This window comes from Antechinus flavipes, chromosome 1 (assembly GCF_016432865.1).
Source record: "Antechinus flavipes isolate AdamAnt ecotype Samford, QLD, Australia chromosome 1, AdamAnt_v2, whole genome shotgun sequence".
Taxonomy (NCBI): domain Eukaryota; kingdom Metazoa; phylum Chordata; class Mammalia; order Dasyuromorphia; family Dasyuridae; genus Antechinus; species Antechinus flavipes.
The window spans coordinates 80,468,321-80,484,264 of record NC_067398.1 but is presented as its reverse complement, the minus strand read 5'-3'; the positions used below and the strand labels follow the sequence as shown (position 1 = coordinate 80,484,264).

Below are 15,944 nucleotides of genomic sequence, written 5' to 3'. Positions count from 1 at the left end.
ATTTCCCTGAATTCAGAAAAAGTGGTGCCCCACTCACCCAAGTGTCTAAATAATTAAAGACATGCAAACAGTAACTGATTGATCAATATGGGACCAATTTTCAGATAAGACATAAAAGTCACTTGAGATGTACAAGTGTGAAAAAACTCCTTGCATCAATCTTTGGATCTGAATAAGTTTCTGGTCGGCATAATCTAGGTGTTGGGTTAAAGATTCCTAAACAGCCGGGAGAAGTAGTCCAGCTTTCAGCCAGGCCAGGCAAGATTCAAACAATGAAATAAGGTTTTCTCCCATTTATCACAATTGAATAAAGTTTTCTTGCAAGACAGAATTTGTTCTAGACCCTAAATGAGAAGAAACTAAGCTAGTTCCAGGAGTGAGTCACAAGTTGGAGTCAATACTGTTCACTTAATTCCCACAATTAACTTGCTATCCTAATCCTTTTGGTTCCATCATAGAGAAAGAAGGGAAGAGTGCTTAGGACAGATACAGTGGATACTATGGAGTCCCAGAGCTGTGAGCCACTGGCACCTTATTAAAGAGTCCATGCCCCCCAACTAATGAAGTGGACCTCAGATCTTCCTCATGCCTTCCTCCTTCTTACAGCACCTTAGTTTTGTGTTTGATTCCCAGACAATACAAATGAAGCAAACTAAAAATACAGTCTCTCGTTGGTTGACAAAGGGACTGATGAACAGACCTTGACAGAGTTATCTTGACCTTTCAGCAGCAGGCCCATAACTTGGACTGATAAATATCTCAATACATCTACATGGGCTGATGGACAGGCCAGCAGCCAAGGTCACTCACTGTCCAAATGCTCATAGAGATTTCCCCATGTTGGACAATAGTGGGATGATGAGGATGGATGGGTAACAAAACCAGCTGGGGGACTTTCCATGGAATGGAGTCACCTCTGCTCTGCTGGACTTGGTCCCCACAAGAAGGAAAAACAAGGCAAAAAAAAATCCTATGATTAAGTGAGTGAACTTAAAATCTGCAGTTCACAGCTCTAGGGCAAACATACAGAACTTATAACCACCACCTCCCACCCCCATGGAATCAGATCAAACTTATAAATACTGATTGGAATAAACAGGGGTCTAATCTATCAAAGTAGGAGCAGTGAATAAGCCTGAGAGCAATGGACAGACAAATAGCAGATCCAAGAGTGAGCAGTATCTTATTAGTCAAGGGAGAAGACAGTGTATTGGAAAAGGTATTACTTATTAATTGTTAAAAGACAAAAACTCTTGCTCTTCAATTTACATTCTACTGGGGAATACAACATATAAACAAAATAGAGGTCTATTCCCAAGAATGGTCCCAAGATATCTCTATAACACTGAGCATTGCAGGAGTGGAAAGGAAACAGCCTCTACATAAACATGGATATGAGAGGGGAAATACTGAGTCTGGGTAACAGTAGATGGGCCATTTTGCACAGAAGGTAGACCCTATGAAGGGTTTTCCCTGTCTATGCGTAAAGCATCTTAGGAACAGAGTCCATCTCATGGTTGTAAAGCTTTCATGGAGAGCCAGTTTAGTGGAAAAGGTAGGGACTCATCTGAGTGCTCCCCAAAACTTTAGACAATGTCCCAAAACAAATTCTGGAGCAGCAGAACTCACAAAGGACGGGGTAAAATAATTTTCCAGCCCAAGATAGCTTAGAAGGTTGGCAAGAAAGGTCTGTTGCACCATGGTGAGAGTAGAGTGCAGTCCAGGGCAGACTGTACCCCAGAAAATCAGCAATAGGTCTTAGGGATGACTCATTCAGTGTTATGGCAATGGTGCTTTTCATACCTCTCAGCCTACAAATGGTAAGGGGGGCAGATAGCTGGTCAGAAGATTTTTAAATCTTCTCTGGCACTTTATTGTGCACTAGAGACAGAACTCTGTTGTGCTGCCCATACTTGGATCTGGGTCACAGTCCTGAGTCATAGTCCAGGGCAAGAAGTAACCACAGCAGAGCTTGTGGCCACAGGGGAGGAGGGAACTCATAGTTTCATAGTGGAAAAGAGTGCTTGTGATTGCTCATAAACACAGTACAGGTCAGGAGAGTAGTAAACACATTAGAAGAATTGAAAGCTGCCAAAAAGCCCTGAAGTTTGGGGCAGTGCCCTTCCACTCCAGAAGCAGAGACCCACTTTAGCATAGAGTTAAAAGTTAAGAAATTGGCTGGGGAAATGAACAACAGCAAAAAAAGATCCTGACTATAGAAAGTTACTAAGATGACAGGGAAGATCAAAACAAACTCAGAAGAAGACAACAAAGTTAAAACTGCTACATCTAAAGCCTCAAAGAAAAATATGAATTAATCTCAAACCATGGAAGAACTCAAAAAGGATTTAAAAAATCAAGATAGAGGAAAAATTGGAAAGAGAAATGAGAATAATACAAGAAAATAATGAAAAACAAGTTCAACAGTTTGATAAAGGAAGCACAAAAATACTGAAGAAAATATTTTTAAAAAAAAACAGAATAGATCAAATGGTCAAACAGACACAAAAATCTGATGAAAAGAATGACTTGAAAAGCAGAATTGGCCAAGTGGGAAAAAAGATAGAAAAATTAACTGAAGAAAAGAAATACTCAAAATAATTCCTTAAAAATTAGAATGAGACAAGTACAAACTAATGACTCTGAGACATCAAGAATCAATCAAACAAAATTAAAAGAAAAGTAGAAGAAAATGTGAAATATATCCTCTTGGAAAAACTAATATAGAAAATAGATGCAGGAAAAATAATTTTAAAATTATTAAACTGCCTGGAAACCATGATCAAAAACGGAGCCTAGACATCATTTTTCAAGAAATTATTAAGGAAAATTTCCCTGATATTGTAAAATGAGAAGGAAAATAGAAATTGAAAGAATCCACTCATCACCTCTGGAAAGAGGTCCAAAAAAAAAAACCCTCCCAGGAATATTATAGCCAAATCCCAGAGCTCCTTAGTCTAGGAGAAAATAATGCAAGCAGCCAAAAAGAGACAATTCAAATGTAACAGAGTCATAGTTAAGATAATGCAAGATTTAGCAGTTTTTATGTTAAAGGATCAGAGGGATAATTCAGAGGGCAAAAGAGATAGGATTACAACTAAGAATCACTTATTCAACAAAACTGAGTATGCTACTTCAAAAGAAAAAATAGACATTCAATGAAATAGAGGACTTTCAAGCATTCCTGATGAAAAAATCAGAGCTGAATAGAAAATTTAATTTAAAAATACAAGGCTGAAGACAAGCATAAAAAAGTAAACAGACTAGAGAAATCATAAAGGATTCATTTACATTCCTACATAAGCAAATTATACTTATAACTCTTAAAACTTTTGTTATTAGAGCAGTTAGAAGATACATAGAGGGCATAAGACTGAATTAAATGTAATGGGATAATGTAAAAAAAATAGGAATGCATTGGGAGAAGAAAAAATTTTCCAATAAGGTGCTCTAATAAAGATCTCAGTTCTCATATATAACTAAGTCAAATTTATAGCTATAAGACCCCATTCCTCAATTGACAAATGGTCAAAGAATATGAACACAAAATTTCCAGATTACATAATCAAAGCTTTCTTTAGTCATATGAAAACATGTTCTAAAAAATGATTGATTAGAGAAATGTAAATTAAAACAATTCTAGATTACCACTCCACACTTTTTAGATTGACTAATATGGCAGAAAAGGGAAATGATAAATGTTAGTGGGAGTGTGGGAAAATTGAAACACTTATGCACTTTTGGTGAAATGGTATATAGATTCAACCATGTTGTAGATTAATTTGAAATTATATCCAAAGGGCTAGACAACTATGCATACCCCTCGACCAAGCAATACCACTACTAGATCTGTATCCAAAAGAGATTAAGAACAACAAAAAGGAAAAGAACCAAAGGTACAAAAATATTTAAAACAGCTATTTTAGTGGTGGCAAAAACTTGGAAATCAAGGGGATGCCCATCAACTGGGAAATAGTTGAGCACGTTGCGGTATACAATTGTGATAGGAGACTATAGTGCTATAAGAAATGACAAGTAGGATACTCTCAGAAAAACCTGGAAATACTTTGATAAACTGATGCAAAATGAAATGAACAGAATCAGAAGAATATTATATACAATAATAGCAATATTATACAATGTGAGTGACAGTTATCTCAGCAATGCAGTGATTCAAAACAATTCCAAAGGACTAATGATGAAAAATTCTATCTACATAGAAGGAACTGATGAAGTCTGAATGCAGATTGAAGCATACTTTTCCTTTACTTTTTTGATTTTTCTTTGTTTTTGTTTTCTTTCACATGAGTAACATGATAATATGTTTTGCATGACTCCACATATATAACCACACAAAACCACACAATTTTCTTAACTTCTCATTGCGGGGGGGGTAGAGGGAAGGAGAGAATTTGGAACGCATACATTTTTTAAAAATGAATGTTAAAACAATGCAATTGGGGAAAATTTTAAGCATTATTTTTTTTAAATGTTGATGGCTTTGATGGCTACAAAGCTTCTGTGGAGCTGAAATCTGCTGTGTACCTGCGCCATGCTTGTTGGTCCCCACTTCTGTTTTCTGGAGCTAAGCACAATAAATCTAATCTCTCTTCCGACTACATCCTTTTACATTTTTGAAGACAATGATCTTTTTTTTTTTTTTTTGGTTTAGATCATTGAGGTTTTTTTTAATATATTTTATTTTATTTTATAATAACTTTATATTGACAGAATCCATGCCAGGGTAATTTTTTTTACAACATTATCCCTTGCACTCGCTTCTGTTCCGATTTTTCCCCTCCTTCCCTCCACCCCCTCCCCTAGATGACAAGCAGTCCTATATATGTTAGATATGTTGCAGTATATCCTAGATACAATATATGTTTGCAGAACCAAACAGTTCTCTTGTTGCACAGGGAGAATTGGATTCAGAAGGTAAAAATAACCCGGGAAGAAAAACAAAAATGCAAATAGTTCACATTCATTTCCCAGTGTTCTTTCTTTGGGTGTAGCTGCTTCTGTCCATCATTTATCAATTGAAACTGAGTTGGGTCTCTTTGTCAAAGAAATCCACTTCCATCAGCAAACATCCTCATACAATATCGTTGTTGAGGTATATAATGATCTCCTGGTTCTGCTCATTTCACTTAGTATCAGTTCATGTAAGTCTCGCCAGTCCTCTCTGTATTCCTCCTGCTGGTCATTCCTTACAGAGCAATAATATTCCATAACATTCATATACCACAATTTACCCAACCACTCTCCAATTGATGGGCATCCATTCATTTTCCAGTTTCTAGCCACTACAAACAGGGCTGCCGCAAACATCTTGGCACATACAGGTCCCTTTCCCTTCTTTAGTATGTGAAGACAATGATCTAATCTCCTTTTCTCCATGTTAAATATTTCCAGTTTCTTCAACTGTTTCTCATGACAGAGTTTCAGGTCCCTTCCAACCTTTTCTGTGAAATGAGAAAATAAGACTCAACTAAAATTCATGACTTAGATACATGTACATGTTGTGTGTAGTGAGAGATACCGATGTGGAACAGTCCCCAGTTGTAGTCTGCAGATTGTTCTCAGTACAGTACAAGAAGGGGGAACTACAGAAGCAGCTCTTTAGTTGGGAGATTTGGAAGAATGAGAAAATCTTTATCAATGGTTAGGGTGAAAATGGTGATGGGGGACATTAATCTTTTCAGAGGTTAAGAATTTGTGAAATGATGGTGACCATCAACAACTGGCCAACCGTTAGTCAGCATTTATGAAGGACCTACTGTGTGTCGGACTCTGTGCTAAGGCCCTTTAGGTGCAAGGTGGCCCAGTGGATGTGGTGCTCAGCCTGGAGTCAGGAGGATCTGAGATCAGACTGACCTCAGGCAGATGCCAGCTGTGTGACCTTGGACAAGGGAGTGAACTTCCACTGGTCTTAGTTTTCTCATCTGTAAAAAGGGGTAATAACAGTCCTGTTGTGAGGATCAGAGATCATAATTGTAAAATGCATGGCACATGGGAAACTATATAAATATTAGTAATTACTATAGTTATTATTGAAATGTACTGTAGATCTACTAAATTAAAAAAATTACTGAGGTAAAGCTCAGTGGAAGTCATCAGGATCTTCAAGTCCAATTAATATCTAAATGTCTTCCCTCTACAACATCTCCAACAAGGGATCCTTCTGCCTCTGCTGAAGGACTTCTATGATGGGAAACTCACTCCTATTTGAAGCAGCTTATATAACTTTGAGGTAGCTCTGGTTGTTCATGTTAGATTAACAGTCAATGGCTTCTGTTCTTGTCAACAGAATTCACTAGGACTTTCTCCTCTTCCCAGGGCCAGTCCTGAATGACTAACTTTTCAGTGCTGCTTCTCCTCGTATATTATATGCTCTCTGTAAACTTCCTCTTTTTTCCTGATAAACAGATATTCTTGTTTGAAATTTAAAAAATGGGGATGGTAGAGCAAGAGAAAAATAATTGGAGCCTTTAGCAATTTTGGGGGAAAGAGCCTAGAGGGACAAGATCAGAATTTCATCTCTGAGAAGGCTGCTTCTGACTTGAGAGGTCAGGGCTTTAAGCCAAAAGTGAATACCTGCCACGACCAACCTCATCCGTATGTCCTTGACCCCAGGCGTCCATGCCTGCCCACCCCACAGAACTCCCTTCTAACACACAGCCCGAGAAGGCGAGAGAGCTCCCAGATAGGCAGGGACTCCGATGGTCAGTCCTTCTCTTTGGCTCACTCTGCTGATTCTTACTCATGCTTCTGATTTCAGGACAACATTAGTGACGCGGTGATTAAATCCATCCAGTCCTACATCGACAATGATGAATTTCAGGCCTCAGCCATTGCCAAAGTGTCCAAGGCATGCACGTCCATCTGCCAGTGGGTGCGAGCTATGCACAAGTACCACTTTGTGGCCAAGGCTGTGGAGCCAAAGCGGGTGAGTAGGGAAAGGGGAAGCGGAGAGCAGAATTTGGAGGTGGCAGCCCTCTGTCTGTGACTAGCCACGTGGCCAGCTTCCTCAGGCCCCACTTCTCTCTCTTTTTTTTTAAAATAACTTTTTTTTTGATAGAACTCATGCCAGGGTAATTTTTACAACAATTTATCTCTTGCATTCACTTCTGTTCCGATTTTTCCCCTCCCTCCCTCCACCACCTCCCCCAGATGGCAAGCAGTCCTTTACATGTTGAATAGGTTACAGTATATCCTAGATACAATATTTGTTTGCAGAACCGAACAGTTTTCTTGGTGCACAGGGAGAATTGAATTCAGAAGGTAGAAATAACCCAGGAAGAAAAACAAAAATGCAAACAGTTTACACTCATTTCCCAGTGTTCTTTCTTTGGGTGTAGCTGCTTCTGCCCATCTTTGATCAATTGATACTGAATTAGCTCTTTTTATGGAAGAGATCCACTTCCATCAGAATACATCCTCAAACAGTATCATTGTTGAGGTATATAATGATCTCCTGGTCCTGCTCATTTCACTCAGCATCAGTTCATGTAAGTCTCTTCAGGCTTTTCTGAAATCATCCTGCTGGTCATTCCTTACAGAACAATAATATTCCATAATATTCATATACCACAATTTACCCAGCCATTCTCCAATTGATGGGCATCCATTCATTTTCCAGTTTCTAGCCACTACAAACAGGGCTGCCACAAACATTTTGGCACATACAGGTCCCTTTCCCTTCTTTAGTATTTCTTTGGGGTACAAGCCCAGTAGAAACACTGCTGGATCAAAGGGTATGCACAGTTTGATAACTTTTTGAGCATAGTTCCAAACTGTTCACCAGAATGGCTGGCTGTGTTCACAATTCCACCAACAATGTATCAGTGTCCCTGTTTTCCCACATCCCCTCCAACATTCCACATTATCTTTCCCTGTCATTCTAGCCAATCTGACAGGTGTGTAGTGGTATCTCAGAGTTGTCTTAATTTGCATTTCTCTGATTAATAATGATTTGGAGCATATTTTCATATGTCTATAAATAGTTTCAATTTCTTCATCTGAGAATTGTCTGTTCACATCCTTTGACCATTTATCAATTGGAGAATGGTTTGATTTCTTATAAATTGGAGTCAGTTCTCTATATATTTTGGAAATGAGCAGGCCCTACTTCTCAACAGCTTCTCTCGGCTGTGACTGTTTCAGAGAATCCTAAAACATTATAGCTGAAAGGAGGGTCCTTTTGATCGTCCAAATCCCTTCCTTATACAAATGGGGAAACTCAAGTTCAAAAGGGCAGACGTTTGACCGTAGTCACACAGCTAACCAGAGGCAGCTCAGGCACTGGCACCCAGATTTCCTGGTTCCCAGACCAGTATTCAGTACTGCTTCTTCCTGGCTGTTGGCAAAAGTAATATGACCTTAAGTTTACTCAGGCTTATTTTGTCCTCAGCAAGCCCTGCGTGAAGCCCAGGAAGACCTGGATGCGACTCAGAAGATCCTGGATATTGCTAAAAATAAGCTTCGAGAAGTGGAAGATGGCATCTTCATTCTCCAGACCAAGTACAGGGACTGTGTCGCCAAGAAGGAAGAGCTTGAGATGAAGTGTGATCAGTGCCAACAGAGGATGAACCGGGCTGACAAGGTGAGGGCCGTGTCCTGTCCAAGCCCCAGTGGCCACGGCTCAATGGCAACTGTTGGGTGGGCTGGTGCACGGTGCCTGCTCAGGGCAGGGGCAGAAGGCACTGACCTTTCGAAGGTCAGCAAGAGAAGGATCATTTGGTTATACCCTGCAAAGGATGTCTGGAGAGCGCAGCATTGGTGCGCAGGCAAAACCCCAACATGGAAACACTGCTGGGGAGAAGAGGCCATGAACCTGGATGATGGATCTTTGGGGGCCCATGTCCCAGCTCCCTCTCACCATGTTTCCAGGCCATGTGTAGTTTTCTCCTGGAGATATCTCAATTTCTTTGCCTCATTAGAACTTCTTTGGTATTTTTATTTGATGCATCTTTTGGCTTGAAAAGTCAGAGCTTAGTTTCAACCACTAATTCATCTGGCCTCACCATTTAGTTCCTAGCTCTAATCTGCCTTCAAGCTAGATTTATCCCAACCAGGTACCCTCCTGTACCTCCATCAGCTGTGGTCTGTCCCTGTGGCAAGGTCTCGTGCCCTTCCTTTATTCCCAGGGCCCCCCATGCAATGGTGGTGGCAAGAGTAAGAGAGTAGTCAGTTGTTTGAATGGGTATTGCAGTAGGGATCTGCAGGACAGCCTTTGGAGAATGAGGAGCAAGGCCCCAGACTCTGGGATATAACATCATGGTTCTGTCTGTGACCTACCTGGCTTCCTTTCCCCCAGCTGATCACTGGACTGGCCGATGAAAAGGTGCGCTGGCAGGAGACAGTTGCAAACCTAGATTACCTGATGAACAATATCTCTGGTGACATCCTAATGGCAGCTGGCTTTGTGGCCTACCTTGGGCCCTTCACGGTGAGGAAGACCAGGAAAATAGCCTCTGTCCACACCATCTTCCCTATCCCGGGTTTGATTCTTGCCTAACTTAAACACGACCCAGACCCACACAGGCCCTTCCTGGCCCCACCCGGTCCCATCTGCCCCTCTGGCTCTCCCTCACCCTTCCCCCACCCCAGTGGTGAACCCCAGAGAGAGAGAGCAGCCTCGTTGGGACCTTCTAGGAAGAGATGACATTTTAGCATCCTTCCAGATGTATCCGTAGGTACCTTCTACAACATGATGAGTCGTTTTCCAGATACCAAACCACTGCCCAGCCTGCTCTGCTTCCAGGCTTTCCTGGATCACTGGGTAATGAGCACGGGGATGCCTGGGGTCATTACTGTCTTCCTGTGTCTGATCTCCTATAGTGTGGAGGATCAGCCAGTCAGAAAGCTCTCTACAACTCCAAAACTTGCTGCCTGTATGGGGGGACCATGAGTGGAAATCTTGGTGACTCCAGGGTCATTGGCCATGCCCTGCTCTCTGGTCTCTACCTCTGGGTCAGATATTGGCCCGGCCTCTCAAGGACGCTGATTCCCGCTCACCCTCTTGGACCAAAGGCAGACATCTCCCTTTGCAGACCTTCTCCCTTAGCTGTCAGAGAAAGCTGCTGGAGTCTCCCTGGGTTGCTATTAGGAGCATCTCTAAATCATTATCCCTGTAAAATTCTCTGATGAGCCAGGGTTCCATGAGCATTCCGAGAGGAACACTGGGAACTGCAGGCTCCAGTCCTTCGTGTTGGCCCAGGCCTGAGGTCTCCGTCTCTCGGCAGGGGCAGTACCGAACGTCGCTGTGCGAGATGTGGTTACAGCAGCTCTCGAAATCGGAGGTCCCCCATACCGATGAACCGACCTTGATTGGGACGCTGGGGAATCCGGTGAAGATCCGGTCGTGGCAGGTGTGGTCAGAGTGGACCTGCAGCTCCCTAAGGGCTGCCCAGGGAGTGCCAGCCAAGCAGGGCGGGCCCAGGGTTGGGAAGACCTTCCCTGTCAGAGCAGTACCTGTGCTCCCATGGGTACACAGATACAACGGGACCCTATTGGGGATATGGGAGACCGCTTTGGGAAGGGTCTTCTGCAGGGTCCGGTTGGGGGGGTTGCCCAGCAAAGTCCCAGACGTCAGTCTTCTTGCTCCTAGATTGCAGGCCTCCCCAATGACACCCTTTCTGTGGAAAATGGAGTCATCACCCAGTACTCTCAGCGCTGGACCCATTTCATTGACCCTCAGGGACAGGCCAACAAGTGGATCAAGAACCTGGTAAGTAAGACTCACTTCGGTCACTTAGAGACAAGCCAGAGGAGGACAGGTACTTGTATCTGTGCACAAACTCCCTTTCTATTTCCAGCCTGGTCTCTCAGCTTAATTATTCCATCCTCTTTATTTTCAAGCTCACATTAACTCCTGCCCATTCCCCCAGTCCCCCGTTAAAATGACCAAATGCAATGTTACCAACACGTAATGCCAAACAAAAATACACATCAGTGTGTCCTTTGAGTCCCTCTCCTCTGTATGACGAGGGAGAAGACAGCATGTTTCATTATGAGTCCTCTGAAACTGTGGTTGGTCAGTGTGCTGATCCGAGTCCCTAAATCTCACAGTTGTTTGTTATTACAATATGGAACTTATTCTATAAATCATTCTCCTGGTTCTGCTCACTTCAGTTGCATTCAGTTCATATGAGTAAGACTTCCTATGTTTCTCTAAAACCATTCTCTTAATTTCTTAGAGCACAATAGTATTCCCTCACATTCATATACCATGACAGTCATTGCCTAATTGAGGTATCCTTTTAGTTTCTAATTCTTTGCCATGAAAAAAGCTACTATAAATACTTTTGTATCTGCAGGTCAGCACCTTCTCTACTTTTTTAAGGCTTGGGAAGTCGCCCAGAACCCTGAGATTAAGTCATTTGGTCTGGGCTTCGAGGCAGGACTTGAATCTAGGACTTCCTGGCCTTTTGATCAGTCTGCTATATGTTTTAGCATTCTGGTCCTCCTCCTTATGTTTATAATATTCATATTACACAGAGTTCTCTGCTGCTGTTGGTTCTTGGACCTCTCCCCCTTCTCTGCAGAACTCTGCAGACCTCAGCATTCTGGAGAAGAGAGTCTTCTTCCCTCCCTATGCTCCCTTCTCTTTGCCCTTACACAAGTGGGAATGGGGGAAGGAGAGAAGACTAAGCTGATCCTGAGAGCCCTGTCATGTGCCTCTCATATAGTAATTGAATCAACATTTATTGGATTGAATTTTCCTCCATGCAAAAGACAAAGCCAGAGGAGAAGAGGGCTGCTTGTCCTAAGCTGGTGCTTTCCTACCATGTCAACATCTGGATTCAGGATTGTTCTTTGACTTGAACTCCCCTCTTGTGTCTCAGGAGAAGGATAACGGTTTGGATGTATTTAAGTTGAGTGACCGGGACTTCCTGCGTAGTCTGGAAAATGCCATCCGTTTTGGAAAGCCATGTCTATTGGAAAATGTGGGGGAAGAGCTGGACCCAGCTCTGGAACCTGTGCTCCTGAAGCAGGTACCGTGTTGGCTGCCTGTTCTGCAGCTGGCTGGCTGGTTAGTTCATAAGCTCAGCATGGGGGGTGCAAGAGAAGGCAAAAAACAGTTCCTGCTCACAAGGCACTTCTTTTCTAATGGGAGAGACAGCATGTAAATCCCCTCATGCACAGAGGTGATCTGGGAGGAGAAGGCTTCTGCAGCAGAGAAAATCTGGCCAGCTTTGGCCTGGGGAAGGGGAGCAGAAGAGAGGATCAGGTATGATCCTATCTGGGGGTAGGTAGTCTAAGGGGTTGGGCTCCCTACAGTAGGAATTCATTTTAATAGAAGATTCTTGACAAAGAAGCTTTTAAGACCCTAAGAAATGAACAGTAGTATAACTTTTAACTTAAGTGGTAATAGTATAACTTGGGGGGGGGGTGGTTTGAGAGTGCTGCTTGTAATGACCTTGCACTTCCCTGTGAAGAAGTGCCCTAAGCTGGGGTATTATCCATAAGGCAGCCTGCTTGGGACTGTTCTCACCCCGTTGCCGAACATCTCTCCATGCTCTAATTGGCTCCTCTCTGGCTCCCACCCCCTCCTCTCTCTCAGACTTACAGGCAGCAGGGCAACATTGTTCTGAAGCTTGGGGACAGCGTCATCCCTTACCATGAAGACTTCAAGATGTACATCACCACCAAGTTGCCCAATCCCCACTACACCCCTGAGATCGCCACCAAGCTCACGCTCATCAACTTCACCCTGTCACCCAGGTGGGCAGCGGGGGGCTGCAGAGGGGGGGAGCCTTTCTGCAGAGCTGACCCCCTCCCCGGTCTCCCCCCAAGGGCTTCCCTTTTTCTCCCGGGCACGTCCTGGGCATTCGGTCAGACAGCCAGGCGTGGTGCTCAGTGTGCCTGGTGGCCCTGCATCTCGGGCAGAGTCTGGGCAGGATGTGCAGGTATCTTTGGTCAGATTTGGAAATCACACCTCCACAAGGGGAGACACTGCGTTTCCCCCGATTTACCAGGAAATCCACCCCCTTCTCTTTTTTGGTGTCAGCAATTTTTGCATCTATAAAAAGTCAGGTTGGAAATGCTGCTCGTTGCACCCATGGAGGGTTTGTTTCACTGTGGAGGGCATTACCCTGCCTTGTGTCTGTCCTCCAAGGGTCCTCGCTTCGGCTGGCTGAGTCAGCCATCCACCTCAGCATGCGTGGGCCCAGTGGGATGCTCCATCAAGTCCTGCTGAAATGCTAGCTCACCCTGGTCCCTTGTCCCCAGGACCAGAGCTGCCCCTCTTTCTGCCTCCAGTGGAGCCCCTCCTGCCAGTTATCTGCAGGGTTAACTCTCTCCTGGGCCTGACTCTTCCTACCTGCCAACATCATTCCTGGGTGTTTAGTACAACCCTGGCACTTTGCCTCTGTGGCCCTCACCAATGACACCTTTTTCTTCCTCTAACTAGTCCCAACCCCCTTATTTTCCAGAGCCCAGACCAAGAGCCAGGTCCCCCCAGGAAGGCTTCCCAGGCCACCTCAGACCTCCTTCACCTCCCACATTTCCTGGAGGGTCCAAACTTGCATTGCTGTTTGGTGTGAGTGGGTCTTGTTCCCCCAGCCCCCAAGGGCAGGAACTGTGTGTCACAGGCCCAGCTCAGGCTGGGTGCGCATTTGTCAGACGGAGGGCCTCTGCCCCAGCCTCGGTGGCCCACCCCGTGACTCTGGCCCTTCCCCACAGCGGCCTGGAGGATCAGCTTCTGGGCCAGGTGGTGGCCGAGGAACGGCCCGATCTGGAGGACGCCAAGAACCAGCTTATCGTCAGCAACGCAAAGATGAGGCAGGAGCTGAAGGACATTGAGGATCAGATCCTCTTCCGCCTCAGCTCCTCTGAGGGGAACCCTGTAGATGATGAGGAACTCATCAAGGTTCTGGAAGCCTCCAAAATGAAGGCTGGGGAAATCGAGGTTGGTGTCTGTGTCCCCTCACCCCCAGCTGGCAGAACTGGGAGTTCTGGTACCTGTGCCCATTCCCAGCCCGGCCGGCAGAGCTGGGAGTTTGGCAGCCAGCTCTGAGCTCTCCTTCCTTCCTTTGCCTGATTCAGACCAAGGTGAGGACTGCGGAGCAGACGGAGAAGGACATCGACCTGACCCGCATGGAGTACGCCCCCGTGGCTGTGCGCACCCAGATCCTCTTCTTCTGTGTGTCTGACCTCTCCAATGTGGACCCCATGTACCAGTACTCTCTGGAGTGGTTCCTCAACATCTTCCTGTCGGGCATCGCCAGCTCGGAGCGGGCAGGTACCTCGGGGCCTCAGAGCTGGCTGCCACTCTGCGGGCCTGGGGGGAGGCCCTTGAGGTCAGGCGGGGGCTGGGGCCTCCGGTGACTCCGGAACACCTGGTGACCGAGCCCTCCCTCAGGCCCTACCATCTCTGGCAGACCCTGGGGAGGCCACATCTAGGGGTGGGGGAGGTGGGGGTGCTGAGGGCCTGGGGCAACTGCAGTTCACTTGTACCTGCCCCTGCTGGGGCGTGTCCTGTGCAGATACCTTGAAAAAGCGGATTGCAAACATCAACAAGTACTTGACCTTCAGCCTCTACAGCAATGTCTGCCGCAGCCTCTTTGAGAAGCACAAGCTCATGTTTGCCTTTCTCCTGTGTGTACGGATCATGATGAATGAAGGGAAGATTGACCTAGTGAGTAAGGGACCAATCAGGGACCAGCCTGGCCCCCTACCCTTGCTTTCCCCTTCCCACCTGTCACCCCAACCTTCTGGGTCAGCTAAGGCCTGGGATTTCAGCTGTGGCCATGAGGATCTAATAGTGGTTATTAGGGACCACTTATGGGCAGTGACTATCCCTGTGGGCCACTGAAGTGGACAGGAGCGGAGGACGTGGGGGTCTGGCCTGCGGTCCAAGATCCCTCTTAGCTCTAACCCCAAAACCCAGTGGGGAATGCTGAAGGAAAGGGAGTTCACAAATGGATTGTAGGGAAAGGGGACTTGGGGAGTGTGGGGGAGAAAACCTGCATTGGCTGCCCTCTCCCGAGGATGAGGGGTGGGCTGCTGGGTGGCCTGCGGGAAGCCTGAGTGGGGCGTCCTTGTTCTCTCCCTCAGGGGGAGTGGCGCTACCTTCTCGCTGGGGGCTCCATCAAGGATGAGCTGGCGAACCCAGCGGTGGACTGGCTCTCAGACAGGGCATGGCGGGACATACTGGCCCTCACCAATCTTCCCCACTTCTCCACCTTGGCAAAGGATTTCATTACTCACTTGGATCAGTTCCGTAGGATCTTTGACAGTGTCGAGCCCCACCGGTGAGCACCAGCGAGCAACCAGGCCTGAGCCTGGAAGGCTGTGCGGGGAGCCAGGATCCAGAAGCCATCCCAGAAACTTTCCTCTCCCTTCTCAGGGCTCACGTGCACCTGGAGAATCAAAGCAAAGGTTACCCCCTCTCTGACGGACAACTTGTCCCAGTTTACCCAGCAGGCCACAGACCAGGCTGATTCCCCCAGGGCCCACATGGGTCTGGGCACTGAAGGTCTTGGGGCTGCTCCATGAAGACAGTGGATGGTGATTCTTGTTTCCAGGGAGCCCCTGCCAGGCATGTGGGAACAGCATTTAGATCAGTTCCAGAAGTTGCTGCTCCTGCGCTGCCTCCGAGGGGACAAGGTCACTAACGCCATGCAGGACTTTGTGTCCGCCAACCTTGAGCCGCGGTTCATTGAGCCTCAGGTACCCGGTGCGGCTTCCCCTCTGCCTGCTCACACCCTTCTGGCTCCAGGAGGCTCTTCCCCACCCCTGCCTGAGAGCCTCGGAGGAAGCTTTGTTCTTAGTTTGGGGAGTGAGTCAGCAAAGGATCCCCATCTGAGGGCCCCACTTCAGTTTTCCTCCCCATGACCCTGAGCCTTCGCCTCCTGCCTCCCATCCCCAGGAGCTCGAGCATGGGCTGGCCACGCCCCTAGGGTTGGTGTGGGAGGCCCTGAGAGCCCAGCAGCATCCAG

General features: G+C 45.9%; 1 protein-coding gene across 1 annotated transcript in view; it reads left to right on the top strand.

The window, feature by feature from the left end:
- The window catches only part of DNAH1 (dynein axonemal heavy chain 1), a 148,268-nt gene that overhangs the window by 124,327 nt on the left and 7,997 nt on the right, over positions 1-15,944 (top strand). Inside the window, exons 57-68 of the mRNA XM_051985319.1 lie at positions 6,779-6,946; positions 8,411-8,602; positions 9,317-9,448; positions 10,245-10,370; positions 10,610-10,729; positions 11,847-11,996; positions 12,566-12,726; positions 13,687-13,912; positions 14,050-14,245; positions 14,490-14,641; positions 15,061-15,257; positions 15,531-15,675. Of these exons, the coding sequence (XP_051841279.1) occupies positions 6,779-6,946; positions 8,411-8,602; positions 9,317-9,448; positions 10,245-10,370; positions 10,610-10,729; positions 11,847-11,996; positions 12,566-12,726; positions 13,687-13,912; positions 14,050-14,245; positions 14,490-14,641; positions 15,061-15,257; positions 15,531-15,675 (1,965 nt within the window). The remainder of the gene's footprint in view (positions 1-6,778; positions 6,947-8,410; positions 8,603-9,316; positions 9,449-10,244; positions 10,371-10,609; positions 10,730-11,846; positions 11,997-12,565; positions 12,727-13,686; positions 13,913-14,049; positions 14,246-14,489; positions 14,642-15,060; positions 15,258-15,530; positions 15,676-15,944) is intronic.